Consider the following 18,434-nt stretch of genomic DNA (forward strand, 5'->3'; position numbering starts at 1 on the left):
CAAAAAGCATTCTTCAAAATGCAAAGTATACATCAAAAAACATTCAAAATGAGATTATTGGCAGTCTTGCCAGTTTAGTTTTGCATGAAGTGAAAAGAGAAATATGAAATGGCAGACATTCCTGGATTTTGTATCAGAAGTGATGAGACTCAAGATGGATGTAACATAATCTGTCAATAATGATATGGTGTGTGTGAAACTGTTCTAGAGGATCATTTCATTGGTTTACTGGAATTGACTTAGCTAGATGCTGAAAATATATAACCATAGAAATACCTGTCCACTGAGGGTTACATGCCTGATAATATAATCAGCCAACGTTATGATGGGCCATTAGTCATGAGTGGGAACAAGGGTGGGGTGCAGGCATTGTTGCAACAAAGCTTAGTAGACACATTCCATATGTGCACTACTATAACCATAAACTGCACTTAGCAGTGGTTCATGCAGTTCAGGGCGAGGCATGTGCAAAAAATGTTTTTGACCACTCTGGGTCACTCTGTTCTTTTTTTATTTCATCATTATTATGTAGCCTGGAATTATAATACTCCCTCGCTTAAAAGGCTACTGGAAGTCAGATGGACAAGTCACTATGAAGTGATACAATGCCATGTTGAGAATCCGGAGTCCATCCTGAACATTTTGTCTGAGGTTTCTGAAGACAGTGGGGATACAATGGCTATTTGTACAGAGGCAGCAGGGCTTTTAGTAGAATTGAGGAAGCATTATTTTTTTGAGATTGGAAAATTCCTTGAAAAACTTGTCTTGAAGACAAGGTTTCTTCCATTTTTTCCCTACAATGGTTTTTTGGGAGTTTTTCCTTGTCTTCTTAGAGACTAAAGCCTGGGGGGCCGTCAAGCTGGCAGGGCCTGTTAAAGCCCATTGCGGCACTTCTTGTGTGATTTTGGGCAATACAAAATAAATTTTATTGTATTCTTTTGTATGTGTGTCATGCTGGGGAGGTCATCAGTGCTTCTCTGGAAGCACTGAAAAATATCTGAGGAGATGGTTCATGGGATGATTTTGAAATATCAGTAGATACCCCCTACTGCAAAGAGAAAGAGAACTATAACCAAACTGCTTACAGACAGCATTGTTCTCTCCACTCTTGGTCACAGACTGACTCAGATTCTTTAAGCACTCCCAGCCAGTCTTTGAGGAAATCCCTTTTGAACATTCTGGACAGAGTTATTGAAGAAATGGAAAATAGATTTTCAAAGAAAAATCTTTACCTGATGAGAGCTGTAAATTGTTTTCTTCCTCAGTCAAATTCTTTTCTAGATTTGACATTTTTGTTTCCCGTCCTCACTGATATGGGTGCTTCAACCAATAGTCTGCAACATGAAATTCCACTAGCAAAAGCCATGTTTGCTAAAGAAGTTCTCCCCTGACAATTATGTAAGCCTTTCAACTATGTGCCAACATATACAGGTCTATAATGAACTATTTCCTAAACTTCATGCGATGTATGTAATTACATTGGTGATGGGTGCATCTTCAGCTGCATGTGAGAGTTCATTCTCTACTACAGTATGTCACGTGTCCTGACTGATCTTCATCTCACCATGCTACATGACGGGAAAAAGAAGACTGATGCTTTCAAGTGACTGGTTAGAGGTTGCAGCAGGATCATTAGTAGCTTTATTCCTATCGAATAAACAAAGTTTCCACCTTTGTTTGCAAAGTCAGTTTGTTTATGGTTTGGTAAATTTTAATGTTTTGTTCTTATGTTGTTATCAGTTCATGTGTTTGACTTCCAAAATTGATTTTAATATGTACATAAGTCAAAGTTTATGTTTGATTAGCAGTATCATCACAGTGAATGAACTATCCCTTTATAATATGTACTGTTATTTGCACACAATCTATTCCTTCTTAATTTGAATCATTTAAAGAAACATTTTTTTAGTCAGTTAATTAAGAAGAGTCTTAAAAGGGCCAGCAAAATGAAGTAGCGGGTGGCAATGCTTCTTCAAAGAGCTGAAATCCCAGTTTCTTTGTGTTGCTTTCTCTGTTCTGTGCATGCTTTTTAGGGACCTTCTACCCCACACATGAGGGAGGCTATTAGGTGAACTGGCAGGTGTACAGTAAGTTGGGGTGCCCAGTAGTAGCTTAGCTTTCCCTCTAGGATAAATTGGTGATTTACTATATTGTGATCAGGACAGAATTTTGCTTACATCTGTTATGAATGGGAGACCCAGAGTACTTAAGTCCGAAAATGTCCACTAGAAAATAAAGCAGGCAATAAACAAAAGTAACAGTAACATACCTCTATGACTCAAGATTGAACAAGAAAGACATAAAACAAGACTTTGTACCCCAGGTAGTAGAGGAACCCTGGCTAAGATATAACAATGTCATCTTTGATCAAGGAAAAAAATCGTTTAAACAACAGATGAAGGAAAGTCTTAAGAAATGTAATGAAAATGGAGTGCATTTTTAATAACATGAACCAAACTCATATATTCTATAAGTTACCATAACAATTCATATTTTCTTCTTAGATTCATAGGGTTATAATAATGAAAATGTGATAAACTTAATATGCTCAGCTTTATGATGGGGAGGAAATTATGTGTGCAAATAAGCACATGCATGCAGTAATATATTGCTCTTAAGTTTTTCAGGTAAGAAAGACAGAAGTTTCGAGGTAAGGTTGTACTATTTTAAATGCAGAGAGAGTACTATTTGAAAGACGAGGACCTCAAAATAATATGAGTCAAAGATATGCACAGAGATTAGGTCCAAACATCAACATGCACTTTCAACAAACCAAAAAACAAAATCTGAAAATTGTGGTAAAAAAAATCCTGCCAAAAAGTCACATGTCTGAGAAAAAGGAAAGAAAGAATCACACTAGTCTTAGGAAGTTATCTGTAAACTTGGCTGGAAAATGGCTGCCAGTGTTGACCTTCTAACTTGTCAGTACTTGATGACAGGTTGTGGCCTCTAAGATGCCCTCAGGATCCAAGAGGATTTGTCTTAATGACAGGCTCACAAAATAGCAAACGCAATACAGTAGTATCAGAATGGTCCAAACTATTTATAACAATGTTAAATAAGTTTGTAATACAAAAAAATACATAAATATTTGGAATCCTCATAGTTGAAACCTTAATAAGTTATGATTAAAGGGCAGAAAAATTTTAAGCAAAGGCTTGAAATAGTAAGAACAAAACAAAATCACAACACCTACTACTCACTGATCATGGTGCTGTAGAGTGACAATGTGTTGCATGTTGTTTAGCCGAGTACATGTAAATCAGAATTTCACTGTACTCATATTTCTTACTACAGTTAAGTGCACATCACTTGGAATTGCTGACTATACAGTAAGACTTGCTTCTGATTTTACCTATGATGAAATCATCTAATTACCTATGATGGATGCCAATTTTCACAATTCCAAAATGCTTTAATGCTCAAAGCTGTTCACATGCACTACAATACATCTTAAAAGTAAAGCAAGGTGAAATTTGTCAAAAATGTTTTCAAGTGCAACATGACTTTCCATATCTTTCCTTACACTATCATGTTTATTCAAGCTGGAAGATGTCAGCACTAAGAATGCCTGCATTATAAAAACAAATTTATATTACAGCATTACAAAAATAAACATGGTCACATATTAAATCTAATATTAAAAACACTGCTCATTTTTGGTGACACCTAGTGTTCAAACAGAAATATGCACCACTCATGAGAGAAGGGCATTTTATTATTATTATTAATATTATTATTATTATTATTTTATAAGATTTTGTTATTCATCTTCCCCTCTCTGTTTTTCTGGGTCAAATTTTGCAATCAATTTTTTACCCACTTTTACTGGACCAATTTCCTTCAAATCTCCAGTGACAATGCAATATTTCATCAGTTTTGATCCGGGATCTGTATGTTAATTACATCAAATTTAAATTTCTCATTTCCATATATTATACTTTTAGCAAATACGCATCAATATAGTGCTTTTAGCCAGCACACATAAATATGAATTAGCGGTGTTTGTCAAGTTGTTAGCGTGTAGAACTTTCGATCAAATGGTCGAAAGTTCAAGACCAATTCAGACAAATTACTTTAAAAAAATCATTTTGATTAATTGATATTGAAGTTTTGTCAAATTACTTCAATAAACAGTTAAGCAGCATTGGTCAAGTGGTTAACGTGTTGGATGTTCAATCAAATGGTCAATAGTTTGGGACGAATGTACACAAATTATTTTTTTTAATGTTGCCAATTTTTCATCATTTATGTACACTTTGACAAAATACTCTTTTAAGTGAGTTGGCAATATTGGCTCTGTGGATAAAGTGTTGGGCTCTTCTAAGAAAGATTGAAGGTTCGATTCTCCAATAGACAAACACACATTTACAGTACTTCACATGTGTAAGGTTTCACCATAGTTAGGATTTTCTGAATTGAAAAATGAACATTAATGAATGATATGTTTCACTTTAAGATTGTATAGGCTTGATTCCACTCTACCGTCAATGTAATTTCTGTCAAATCACTTTCCCACCCAAGCCAAGGTTTTTGTAACATGCCAAGGACTGTGTGGCATTAGGGTGGCTAAAAATATATTAAAAATCTTAAATAACTTGTTAGTCATATGTGACTAAAAATTAAATCAAGGGGTGTCCATAAAATAATACATTTTAATTCAATTAAAATGGATAGATTCATTAAAGTGAAATTTCAAACCAGCTTAACTACAGAAAGAAAATATATATATATGAAATGAATAATTTTGATGCTGTTTTATGAACGGACCAGTTAATTATCTTAACATTTAAGTGAGTCGTATTATAGCACAGTTTTTAAAATATACTTTTATATTGTAAATGTATGTAAAATAATGCCCAATAATGTTTTATTGCATTGCTGCAGATTAATTTTTCATTATGGCAGTTTGCAGCATTGACAAGTAATCTATGAATTTCACATGCTCAGCATTTTATGTGCTGAATAATGACAAATTTTCTAGGTTATGTTCACTGAAGATGTTGAAGTGCATTTCGTTTGGCTGCATGTATGCTCTATTGTTCCACCCTTTATACTATACTGATCATTACTAACTCACAAATCCTCATGATAGTTACTACACATAACAGGTATTTCAAAAAACTTTCATATTGAAAATAAAGGTAAAAAAGCATGTTATTAATACAAAGTATTGGCTCTCCTATTCAAACAGAAGGCATTTTGTGGCAATTTAGGTAAGTTCCTGTGCCTTCAACACTCCTCTATTGCAGAGTGTTAGCCATTCAGTTTAAATGATGCCTGTGTAAGATTAACATGTATTGTGTTTTACAAATGTATTTTATCTTATATCTAAAATTACTAAACCATCATAAGCTCTCAAAGAACAGCAAAAATATAACCCCAATTAGAAGCTAACTATCATTAGCATACAGGCACTATAAAGGGGATAGCAATCATATAACACTGATTGGATTGCTGAAACAAGGAAGTCATAAGACTGAAATACATATTTAAAACACAGGATTCATGTTAGTATGACAGAAGGCAGGAATGAAACAAGGGTTTCCTTCACAAGCCAAGATTGTTAATCTATATGAATTGAGCACAGAAAGACACCATAAAAGAGCTTTGACAATAGTTGTAAATGGAATACTTTATAGGAAATACAGTAGGTCTTAAGCACAACAGGCCAGATGATGTACAAATACACAAAAACGAGAATCTTTGAGTCATATATTCTGTATGAATGGCTTCCAGTCCCAGCTGGGGGACACTCCATAACTGCAGGTTTTTTCTTCTAACCAGTACCATAAACAGTGAGTCATTTTACCCAATTTATTAGCATGCAATTAATTCCAGAGAAACAAGTTGAAGTAATAAGAACACAAAAATAAAGAACTTAAAGCAACAGAAAAACTACAAATCTCTAAATTTCATATGAATGTAAGTATCACTCTACTTTTCTATTCTTAATGAAGAATAAGTGAAGAAAAAAAGAGCTAAATACAATAATATCAACTCAAGTTTACAATAAATGAATGATTGTGAAACTGGTTGAAACAAAAGCCTGCAGCCACAGTTGGTCTTCTAGGTCTGAGACTGGAAACAGATAATCTCTGATATTTAAAAATGGATTATGCCAATTCTAACTGGCTTACTGTGTATCAATTATAGGGTTTTGAGATGACAAGATTCAAAATGTGAGGTTTGTTATTGTGTTTCAGGGACCTTAACAAAGTTTAAAGATTGTTTATATTTTTCCCGGGCAGAGAAAGAAAATTCGGATTCGGTTTCTACAATGCATTCCCTAGCTACATGGGGGTGTGCTCACAGAGCTTGTGACCCTGAACCTCATTAGACCAAAGGATTAAAGGTTGGCTTGATCAGCCATATTTTATCCAAGTTTGAAAGATAAACCAAACCCTTGAAGTACTGTTCAAAAGAGTTTTCACTTGATTATTTCCTAGTTACCATAATCCTTGCTCTTATTTATTAACAATTCATTTTTTATTGCATTTTGGTTCTGACAAAAGATGATTTTGATTCTTGGCTTTTTTACTTTTACTTTGTTCTCCCTGATGTTGATTCCTGGGATTAGTTTTGGTTTTAGAGAACAGGTTCTGAGCTGCAATTACCAAAACTGGCACATATCTTGTCTCACATTCATCTCATGGTCCTCTATCTTTTAAAATACTATCTAACTACTAACTTATTCGAGATATTACAAAAGCACTGTTCAGTACTGTGACTAAAAAGAACTGTTGATGAGAAATTAGCTTATATGCTGTATGATCCATTGTATACTTACAATTACATTTACTGTATATTTACTCACTTACCAGATGCTTTTATCCAAAGCAACCTACAAAAGAGGACAGCATAGTCGAGTAATTATTAATCTCAGGGACTGTTTGGGAACAAGTGCTACAAAACTTACTACAACAGAAACTGATGTGCAATTAGCCAATAGCTTCCAGAAAGTGACATTTTCATTTATGGAAACTAACCGAATTAATTGTACACATATGTATAGTTGTGAAACAAAGTATTACAAAACTTGAACCTGAAGCATTTCCTAAAACTGAAAAGCTATTTGGCTTCTATATTGTCCAATTGTAATGTACCATTACATAAAGATTTGAAATAGAAACTCAACTGACGCCACCATACATTTGAATACAGCACACTACAAAAATAAACACCTTTTATAACAAAGAAAAGCCTATTGTAAGGAATTAATGGGCTGGAGTCATATACACATGCAATAAGCTATGCATTTAGTAAAACTTCATTGGTACAAATTGCAAACTAAAGAATACCTGTGGATTTATAGATTAGAAACTATACCTTTTTGTGGTGCAGCTTGAATTCAGGAGCCTCCAAATTTGAGTCAGTGTGTGTGGGCAATCATTTAATAGAAATGACAGGCACTGTGCCATAGTGGTTAAGGCTTTTGACTTCAGACACAGAGGTTCGTGTTCAAATCCCACTACTGATACTGTTGTGACGATGAGCAAGTCACTTCACCTGCCTGTGACCAACTGGAAAAACAAAAGAAATGTAACCTGTTGTATCTCAAATGTTGTAAGTTGGCTTGGCTAAAGTAGTACTTATTATGGCTAAGTAATAATAAAAACACCCTCATCTATTAAGCTATATTAATCACAAGTTTTGTTCTTCAATAAAGAACAAGGACTAAACATTTTAACATTTTTTACAGATGCTGAAATACTTTCAGGGAATGTCAGGGCAATAGAAAGCAGTACCAGACACTTGGTAGTTAATCGATATAACAGAAAAATACACCTTGTTTTAGTATTTACAAATAAAGTTATTCTTTTTTGACATATGGACTCATCAACACATGTACTAGGGCCTGTGTCAATAACTTAGAACATTTTTACATTTCAACACCTGGCTCCTGCCTGTGTTTGAAATATTCCTTATAAATGAGATGTTTGCAAAAGTTTGTCTCATAAATGTTTTTAATACTACAGACAGTAGTACTGTTTGTTGTTTGCATTTTAAAATTCAGGCAATATTGTTGTATTAATGTGTTACTTCCAATTTATCTGTTTGTTATAACAGTGTGAGAATAGCAAGACTCGTCTTGATCCTGCCTCCTATCAGTATGAAATGCTAAAGAAAAAAGGTAGTAGATTTGCACTGGCACTAAATATATTTTTATATTTTTAGATCAATTCAGTTGTATAAACCAATTGTTTTGCTTTAGCGCTACTTACTGCCTCATGTGTCCAGTGCCTGGGTTTGACCATGCCTGGTCCTTGTCTAGGTGCACATTCTCCCCGTGGCTTCGAGAGTTTTCTCATCACATCCCCAAAGATGTCCATTTTAGATTAACTGGCGATTCCAAACTGGCCACATGTAAACTTTGAATATGTGCATATGATGGGCTGGCCTCCAGCCTTCCGTTGTTTCCTACATGGCACCCAGTGTTTCTGGACTAGACACCAACACTCTGCAACTAATATTTGGGTTTATGAGTGAAAGAATGTATTACTAACTTTATCTTCTCCTATTATACATTACAGTGATTTAAGAATTAATGTTGTATTGCGCCACTTTAATTATGTATGGTAATACATTATACTGATCTTTTCAAACTTAATACAAAAAGAAGTGTAACATTAACATATTCACTGTTCACAGCAGGACATATTGGTTAAATTTTAAGTGTACTGTATTTTGGTAATGTTGAAAATGAGAATTTCATTCATTCATCATCCAACCAGCTATTTCCTAACACAGGGTCACAGGGGGTCTGCTGGAGCCAATCCCAGCCAACACAGGGCGCAAGGCAGGAACCAATCCCAGGCAGGGCGCCAGCCCACCGCAGAAATGAGAATTTTTGAGGAGGAAATACTTATTATTAAAATTTAAATTAACAAATATAAAAACAGCTTAGGAGATAGATAATGGATCCATATTATCGAAAAGTGTCAATGTTACATGCAAGTTAGTCTAAGTGTTTTCCTCTGGTCTGCTATGTGATGAGAAGACTAAAATTTTCTAAAACCCAGAAAAAGTTTGGCACTGAATAAAATGTAAAAAAAAAATGAATAAAACTAACACAGAGTAGTGTGAGGCCTCATTAAAGATAGGCCAAAAACAAACTCCACATCATTGAAAAATATCTCCCAAGAATCTGGGCAATGATTTTGGAAGCCATATCCATTTTTAGTTGTGTATGATGACATTTGGACTTGAAAGTTATAAGTAATAAAAGGCACAGCCTGGCCTAAATAGAACCAAAAGAGAAAAGCATGACCTTTAGGGAAGGATGTACAATTTATAACCTACAAAAAGGACACTACAGCTTGGTAATTGGGTTAACCTCATCATGGGCTGGAGAGGTAAAAGGCTTTCTTCACCACAATTGGAATTATTGAGATTTACTATAAGCTATAGGTTGCAAAAAGTTTTTTAATCATCTGAAAAGTTAGAAATACTAATGTTTTAATTTAGTTCGCTCATGCATTGTTGTATTTGTCTTTGTTCTAATGCACTACTTGTTTGTAAGTTACATTGGACGAAAAGGAATGTAAAATGTAGGTACAGATTAATGAGAGCCTGTCTAGGGTCACTGTAATGGCTGAGACCTAAGAAAGAAAAGATGTTCATTTAATCCATAAGCAAATAATGCCCAGAAAAAGGGGGTATTTGGCATGTGTATAAGGAAGAAGCTAACTGAGGACCTGTAAGGTGTTAGTTTCTCAAACTAAGTGTTATGATGTACTTATCCTCTTATGCAGTTGTACATCTGGATCTTCCCCTTAAAAAAGTATCAATTTCTGTCTTAAATATGAAAATGAGTGTTAATATTTTTGATTGGTTGTGTATATTTTTGTGTATATACATATATATGTATACAGTATATGTTGTGGAAACCACACAGCACAGTACACAATACCAGCACAAAACCCTTTCTCTCGCCTCTCCTCTCCTAAAGCCCAATGTAGGGATGTGCAGCTCCCCCTGGAATTAGTGAAAAAGTATTGCATGGTTATGTTCATTTGTCATCATAACTTAATAGACTGCTAATGATTATATTTTGTGCTGGGTTACTGAAAAGAGCCAAAGTTGACTTTCAAAATTATTTTCTCCAGACTTAACTGCCTGAACAGTAGCAGCGCCAGAGGCGGCATTATACGTATCCACATCGCATGGCATTACAGCTCTTACTTTTTTGGATACATTAAAGTTAATTCTGATTTCAGTTTTAGTGCTCTGTCTGGCTATATTTAGGGACTGGTATGTGTCTCTGGTTAAGCTTTAACTAGTTGAACACTTTTAATATTAGCTGCGGCGTATGGATATTCACATTTGCTGCACCTTGGTTATGTTATGTTGATCGCATTTATTTTTTTGTGGGAATATTTAGGATTAAAGAATGGTTGCCGTTTCCGTTTTAAGAACGGATTACACCTTTAATGTTCCACATTTAAAACATGAAATTATGCTGGAAGAAAAAGGAAAATATCAAGAATACAGAACGACAGAAACAGTCGCATCCACGGGGCCCAGCGCAGTGCACGCGGGCGGGTCACGGCAACCAGCGGCGCGTTCCCGATCCAGCTTTAGTGCTTGTGCTCCAGAAGACAGGAAGAAGCCGTGTTTTGGAGCTAGCGAAACGATTAACCACTCGTTTATAAAAAAGACAGAACCCCTTAAACGAAAAGGTAAATGCAAAACGCTAGCCTCATTTGTCGCCGTTTTTAATCCCCACCCCCTTGTTCGGACTGAATCGCACAGAAACGTCCCGCGCCTGCCTGCCAATCCTGCCCTACCCTGCGACAAAATCTAATCTGGGTAAGTGGGGTAAGCACATCTGCATGTACTGTTCTGTAAATGCTATTGTGACGCAATGTATACACTAAAATAAAGGTCCCTTTCGGCCTCCTAGGATGTAAAACAACCCAGAAGCGCAGGAGTTTCAGAAATGTCATCTCATCCGTTTACATATTTAACAGACGAACAATACGTGTATTGGTGGTGGTTTTTAATGTCACGAAAATGATCAAAATAAATAAAGCTGAGCACCATCATACTACAAAAATCTGCATAAGATCTGGGTACTGTTGGACTTAAATAATGAAATCATACTTTATAGCATTTAACCATGTAAGGTATGCCAGGAAGAACACATAAATTGATGATTGTTTGGTACATTTAATAAATTCGTCTTCTTATTTTTAAACTAAAAATAAGTGGCTGATAATAACTAGATGTTGGATGACTGATATGGAAAGCGGGTCTGCGGAAAAGCTATTCTGTCTCCGCAGACCGTGCGGCGCACTCTCCAAGGCGAATTTAAGGTGGCTCGGGTCCATTGACCCGCCCCGCCTCTCACGAGTACGACTCCCCAACATCACGATCTTCTCGTGACACGGTAGATCGGTATGACTGAAAGGCATGTGTGTTAACTCAAGTGGATTTTAATAGCAGATTATCCACAACTCTACCGGCTCGCGAACGCCTCCTTAAATAGAACAAGACACTTCCACTGCTTTAGTGTTTGCGTCAAATTAAGCTCTTGACCGACAACATCGTTTTGTCTGCCTAGGATACGGAGGATGGAGTCGTGCTTGTATGATTGGCCTCGACAGTCACTGATCTCAAGGAATATTGTGTGTTAGCCACCCTGCATAGCGATCTATAAAAAGGAAGCCCCGGCAAATTATTTATGATGGCACAGAGTGGAGTCTGCGCGCTGCCTTCCTGCTGAATCGCGAGTCTCGTAGAGGGGACCATCGCCGCAATCGAAGGGATCAATTTTTCAAGCAATGGCCAAACACTACTGACATATGTATGTAAGTAAATAAAAAGATTCTGTTGAACCGATAACTTTTTTCCTGGTCAGACGGCGGAACCTCTTCTTAATATATTTTTCGTTATTACAGTTGTTGATCCTTATTTTATTTTTTTAATTTTGCAGACATTTATGTGAAAGAGTCAGACAAGGTATCTTTGAAGAACAGGCGTGTCTCTCCTTATAGAAAAAATTATAGGGATCATATCGGGATACATGTGGCATCCATTTGTGTAAAGTACGAACTGAAATGATGGCAACCGAATTCATTCACTTTAGACGAAAGGGGCTATTCATTATACGGGTTGAGGACATATTTTATCTGATGGATATGGTACAGTAGTAATGTATGCTGAATGAACTTTTTACTGGAAAAATTCACTTTCTTTGTGCCAGGGATGTAAGATTTGGTATACAAGCCCTTGATGTACAGCTGTCTGCTTGCTTTTATGCAAGTAGACAAACTTAAACTGATTACTTGAGGATGCTATGAGAAGACATACTTTTTCAATGCCTAGTATCTCAAGTGACATTTTGATGAGTTCTGTTACATTTTGAACCCATTTATTCAATGAAAAGTTGGAGGAAGTGAAGAGTTCAAGTCAGGAATGCCCAATGGATGTGACACTACTTCATTGTAGGATATGCTTGTTTGCATTCCCAAACTTCCATATACAAAGCCATTTTAGGGTTTTCTATTAACCATATTGTATACCCTTTACTGGTGGGAAAATCTTCATACAAATATAGGAGAACATGCAGATTCATTACAGATATTATGCAGTCCGAGAATAGTACTGACTTCTAAATATTTCAAGGTGTTTACACTGTCCTCATACAACTTGTGGTAACTAATCTAGTAATAAACAGTCCAGCCAGGAATATAATCAATAAGCTGGTTAAATTTGCAGATGTCACCAAATTAGGTAGAATATCAGATAATGCAGAATCAGTTAAATTGTTACACAGGAACTTGAACAGCATGCTGGCTTGGAAAGATTAAATTTAATATAAGTAAATTTAAAGTATTGCATGTAGTAAGTAGAAATGTTAGATTTAAATGCACAATGGTAGATCTGAAACTTGAAAGTACACGTTAATGACCTAGGAGTCATAGTAGATTCATCATTTATGCCCAGAGGGGACTGGGCGGTCTCATGGTCTGGAATCCCTACAGATTTTATTTTTTCTTCAGCCGTCTGGAGTTTTTGTTTTTCTGTCCCCCCTGGCCATTGAACCTTACTCTTATTCGATGTTAATGTTGATTTATTTTGTTTTATAATTGTGTCTTTCATTTTTCTATTCTTTAATATGTAAAGCACTTTGAGCTACTGTTTGTATGAAAATGTGCTATATAAATAAATGTTGTTGTTGTTGTTGATCACTGTCTATATCTAGTATACAGAAAAGATCAAGAAAGCTCATAGGATGTGGGGTTATACTGTATATCATGATGTGGGGAGTATAAGTCATGAGAGGCTATTCTTAAATTATACAATGCACTAGTGGGCCTCATGTGGAATACTGTGTACAAGTTTGATCTTCATGTTACAAAAAGACATAGCAGCAACAGAGAGAGTGCAGAGAAGAGAGTCTAGGCTGATTCCAGGACTGAGAGGTGGTATGAGTTGTAAGGAGAGATTGGAGGAGTTAAACTGTTTCAGTTTAAGCAAATGGAGATTAACAGGTGACATGACAGAAGTGTTTGAAATTGTGAAAGGAATTAGTACAGTAGATCCTATAGTTGTTACTGTAAAATACTTTATGCAACTAGAGCACAAGGGTGTTAAACATTTCTAAAGACAGATTTCGTGCAAATGGTAGAAAGCTTTACTTCATGAAAAGAACCAGAGACACATGGAATAAATAACCAAGTTGTGTGGTGGAGAGCACAACTTTAGGGACCTTTAAATCTCGACTTGTTGTTATTTTGGACAATCTCAGTGAATAGGATGGATGAGCTTGTTGGGCTGCCTGGTCTGTAACTCATCATACTTGTTTAATGCTCTAATGATCTGTTAATCATTCCCTTTATTTAAATAAAATTAAAAGACTAGTGAAATTATAGAAAACTATACAATATAAATAGACTTATGAAGTTTGAAAACAGCTGATATTGAAAAAGAAAGTAAACTATGCAACATGAGGATTTGTAGTATAATAAAACATGGTGGAATCCATTAAAATATAAGAAAACCGCTATAAAACTGAACAAAGAGGCATTCGAACCTCAGCTTTGATTTAGTATAAAATAATATCTATTTAGTATTCATAAAAGGTCTAGAGGAAGAATTCTAGAAGTTAAGCATTTATTAGAGGTTTTATAAAGAAGCGCTGGGTCCAAAAAAAGGACCAGCACTAAAACACTACGACTTGTCTAAAATGTTCAGACGGGCTAATCAGCATTACTGAGTAGTCTGGCGTGTTTGTCCTGACAGCACTGAATATTAGTTAGATTTTTAAGTCAATTGGGTATATTAGTCTGTTATGTGTTTACGTGTTCCATGTTGGATGAAAATGCAAGTAAGAATTCTTCTATTGCTACAAGACTGCTGCCTGATCTATGCATGCCTAAAAACAAACTTCTTAGCTATTAGTTCCAAATAGAATGGCAATAAAATATCTTGGAGCCCTTTTTCTTACTTTCTTCAGAACAATAACTTTTACCTCATTTCCATTTCTTGCCACTTTGCTTCAGTTTATTTGTAGTGATTAGTCCCTCACTCTATCTCCACCTTTACACGTTTTCAAATTTGCAAATCGCCTATCCAGTCAAGGCTATGTTTTTTTAATTTAATCAAAATATAATCATATATATACAGTATATATACAGTATATATATAAAAATAAAAGATAATTCATTTATATATATATGAATTATCTTTTTTTGAACTGAGCTTTCACTCCCTGTGTTTATGTAGTTTTCCATCTCAGAACTTCAATTTTCCCATGATATCCAAAGGTGTGCTTATACATTGTCTGTTGATTTTAAAATGGTTTGGTGCAGGTGTGAGTGTATCCTTGCGTCTTTATGTATATCACATTAGTTTATTAAACTAAAGTGAATACACTAAAACTGTCAACATTTTATTCTTAGTGTGCAAACTACATTTTTGTGTGTGCTGTATGCATACTCAGCATAGCCTTGAATTAGAGATTAGCTCTTTGAGTCAGGACCTTCTGTTTTATTTTTAATCTTCAATCTTTGTTCAATTACTTTTGTAACTACACTGTAAAATAGTGAAGAATTTGGTTATAACCATATGTAGTACTAGGGTGTTGTACTGTGTTAGCCATTATGAATGTACTGAACAGTCAAGGTGTCATTGTGCTTGACTTTCCGTTATAACCATATGTAAGTTAATGCACATTTTGAAGATACAATTTAATTAATCATATTGTTTATACTTTAGGCTTGATTCTTTTTGTTAATGCATATGGATTGTTTTTATGTTTGAAACTATTCATTTTCTACTCCAATTTATACTTGCTGAATAGAACCATCCCAATATTATGATTCCCCCCAACATTTTGGGCAGTAGGTACTGTGCTAGTTGGGTAGCGAGCTGTTGATTGTGCAACAAATATTTCTGTTGTAATTAAGGACAACACATTTTATCAAGGGCTCATCAGAGTATGAGACATTTTCCCTCATAATTCTGAGTGATTGGTGGCGCCTTCCTGTAAGCTTTATATAGGCTTAGATTTTCTTTTTGTGAGAAATAGCTTCTGTTCTGGCACCATATCTCATGGTTCAGTTACTCTAATAAATTCTTTCTATTATTTTAAAGAATACATTCTGTATTTTTGAAGTCAGTTTTTTTTTGGCAATCATAGTGTTAATTTATTTTCCCTGCAATCTTGTATTGTTAAGTGAATCATTATTTGTAAATTAAAAAATAAAACCTTTTCCTTAGCCACTATTAGCAGCCTATGGCACACCAGAACAAGCATGAAACAAAAAGTCTAAAGAATAACTAAATATGTCCATTGCTAAGACATAAATGTTCCACTTTCAGAAAACATGCCCTCTGAGGTATGGTAATGGCAACAACAGACAGATTAGGGTAATTACATTTTGCCACAGATTCCTGGCACTGTTTCCTCTTGAATAAATACATACCCAGTATGTGCTCATTTCTCGGTTGACTGTGACTGTTGTGGGACAGTTTTCAGGTAGACAACAGTTAGTATGGAAGAAGATATGGTTCAAATTGTAAGTGACAGAACAGAATATGAAAAAGTAAAGCAATATGTTTGTAGCTGATTAACATCAGCTGTTTCGGCTTTCAGCTAAAAAGTAAAAAATATACACACTTAGGATATGACAGTAAAATGAAAAACGGTGTGTCTGTAGTTTCCATTGACCCCTTTAATGTAGCACTTAGATTAAATATAAACACATTAACTGGACACTGTTGAAAAGCTGAAACATCTATATGCCAGCTCTGCATCAACACATGGAACTTTCAGAAGAGCTAAGGAACATGCTGCTGCATCCAAGAAGATTAATAAACCCACCTTAAATGGGAAAATGAAACCTGTTTAGTCTCAAGCAGAGGAAGCTGCATGGGGACCTAATTGAGGTCTTCAAAATTCTTAAAGCCATCAATAAAGTAAATCCAGCGGAATTCTTTTAATTAAATGGTGAATTACATACTCAGTACAACCAGTGGGAATTAATGATAAGTGTATTTAGGAGTGAAGACTGTTAGCTCTTCTTTATGCAAAGTGTTGTGGGAATCCGGAAAAAGTACACAGACATGTGGTTGAAGCAGAAAGAAGTATCTGGATTTGATATTGGAACAACTTAGGTATTAGCTAAACAAACAACTTTGATAGACTGAATGATGTCCTCTCATTGACTGAGGCACATGACGACAGATATCTGGTGGGGCATATGTGGAAAATGTAAAATAATGACTACTGAGAATGAATGATTTTGCTGTCAAGAGGTGGACTTAATTGCTACCTCTGCTGGAAAACACAGGCATGACATACGCTGCTGCTAATGTTTCTGATCAAGATGATTTTCTGGCCATCATCAGTCATTAGGTTGTGGAGACATTTTCCAAGATTAAACTGAAAGAAATTATTAAAGCCAAATAGGCAACGAAACAAGTGAGAAAGCGACCAGAACTATTCAAAAAGGTTGGAGTCTCAGAAAAATTAAAAATTAATTTGGATACACACTTCTACTAAGTGGTGCATTTAAAAATGTTAATCATTACACAGAAACATTCTGTGGTCAAAAAGTGAACATTTTTGGTAAGTTTTAAGTCTTCTGTTTATTATTTGCTCTTACGCCCCATAGACCATCGTCATAAGCCACAAGTGAAAGCATTTTTTTTAATAATAAACCACATTTCTCTTAAAACGCAAGTCTCCAGTGCCAATTAATGTTTACCATGATTGTGAAGACAAAACTCACTTCAAAAATACCTAAACTTATTCATTGAAAATTCTTTCTGATAACTAGCTAGCTTCTGTACAGAGCTTTCTCCTTCCTTTGTCGTTGATTTTGTAGGGATGGCCAGATCTGCTATTTCTAATCTGGACAACCAAGAATGCAGGCATCATGGTAGTGCAGTGGTAGTGTTGCTGTCTTGCAACAAGGTAGCCGGGATTCACTTCTTGGGTCCTCCCACTGTGGTGTTTGCATGTTCTCCCCATGTCTACAACAGTTTCCTCCCACTGTCCAAAGACATGCAAGTTGTTTATAATGACAATGCTAAATTGGCCTAGTGTGTGTGTGTGTATCTGTGTGTTCATGAAGTGTAATGAATTGGTGCCCTGTCCAGGAATTGTACTTGACTTGTACCTTGTGCTTGCTGGGATAGGCTTCAGTTTATCTGTGACCCTGCTCAGGATATAGGAGGTTTAGAAGATGGATGGATAACCACAGATGCTTCAAAAACATATTATTATGTTAAGAACCAATAAGAATCAATTTATTTGATGTCAGGTAAACGCAAGTGATCTGGAGTGGGACTGGTAAAATGTAAACACAGTTACAAACTCCATTATAGAGGGTAAACACACTTATGCAGCCAAGGCTTTGGACATTTTTTATTTTTAGTAATTTCTCTCCAAGAAAAGATTCATTTGTTTTTTTACATGAATATTGTAAAATATAACAGTCTATTTAAGGTGAAAAAGGGACTCACGTAAGTTGTCATGATTTTAATTTTACATGAACAAAAGATAAAAGTTTATTATGGATATTTAAATTGTGATATAGTCTGTAAATTCTTTTTGACTTTATATATTAGTGAAGTGAAGAAGTCTTTACCTTGGGAGTGAACAAGTCAGCGAAGCTAGTGAATGTGACCTTCCTCCTGTCCTGGCTTTAGAGCAGGAGATGTAATAGCCTGGTCTATCTCGGGATTATCACTGTCAGTATTTTCTAGCACAATTTCGAAAAAACAGAGACATAAATGTTGTTAGGTTTCTCTCCCCTCCTCCTTCACTGCTTGCACAGTCGTTATGTTGTGGTGTCCTAAATATTTTTTAATGACTGGTCTTTTGCTTTAGGTTGTGCATGGAGATTCAAGATGGTATTCTCTGTTGTTTGTGTATGTCACCTTATCTTCAAGTTCTGCAGTGCATAATATTAGAGAGT

The 18,434-nt window shown here is 35.4% G+C and overlaps 1 protein-coding gene across 6 annotated transcripts in view; it reads left to right on the plus strand.

The window, feature by feature from the left end:
• Window positions 1-10,573: 10,573 nt before the first annotated feature.
• The window catches only part of klhl17 (kelch-like family member 17), a 69,202-nt gene continuing 61,341 nt past the window's right edge, over window positions 10,574-18,434 (plus strand). For 2 of the 6 annotated variants that reach the window (XM_039755555.1, XM_039755558.1), the window contains exons 1-2: window positions 10,574-10,812; window positions 11,567-11,813. Coding sequence is in view for 1 of the 6 variants with exons in the window: in XM_039755558.1 (XP_039611492.1) it covers window positions 11,808-11,813 (6 nt within the window). In the remaining 5 variants the exon portion in view is untranslated. Of the gene's footprint in view, window positions 10,822-11,566; window positions 11,814-18,434 lie in introns of all 6 variants that reach the window. The other 4 variants (XM_039755557.1, XM_039755559.1, XM_039755556.1 and 1 more) reach the window with 3 other exon arrangements.

Source organism: Polypterus senegalus, chromosome 6, assembly GCF_016835505.1.
Source record: "Polypterus senegalus isolate Bchr_013 chromosome 6, ASM1683550v1, whole genome shotgun sequence".
Taxonomy (NCBI): domain Eukaryota; kingdom Metazoa; phylum Chordata; class Cladistia; order Polypteriformes; family Polypteridae; genus Polypterus; species Polypterus senegalus.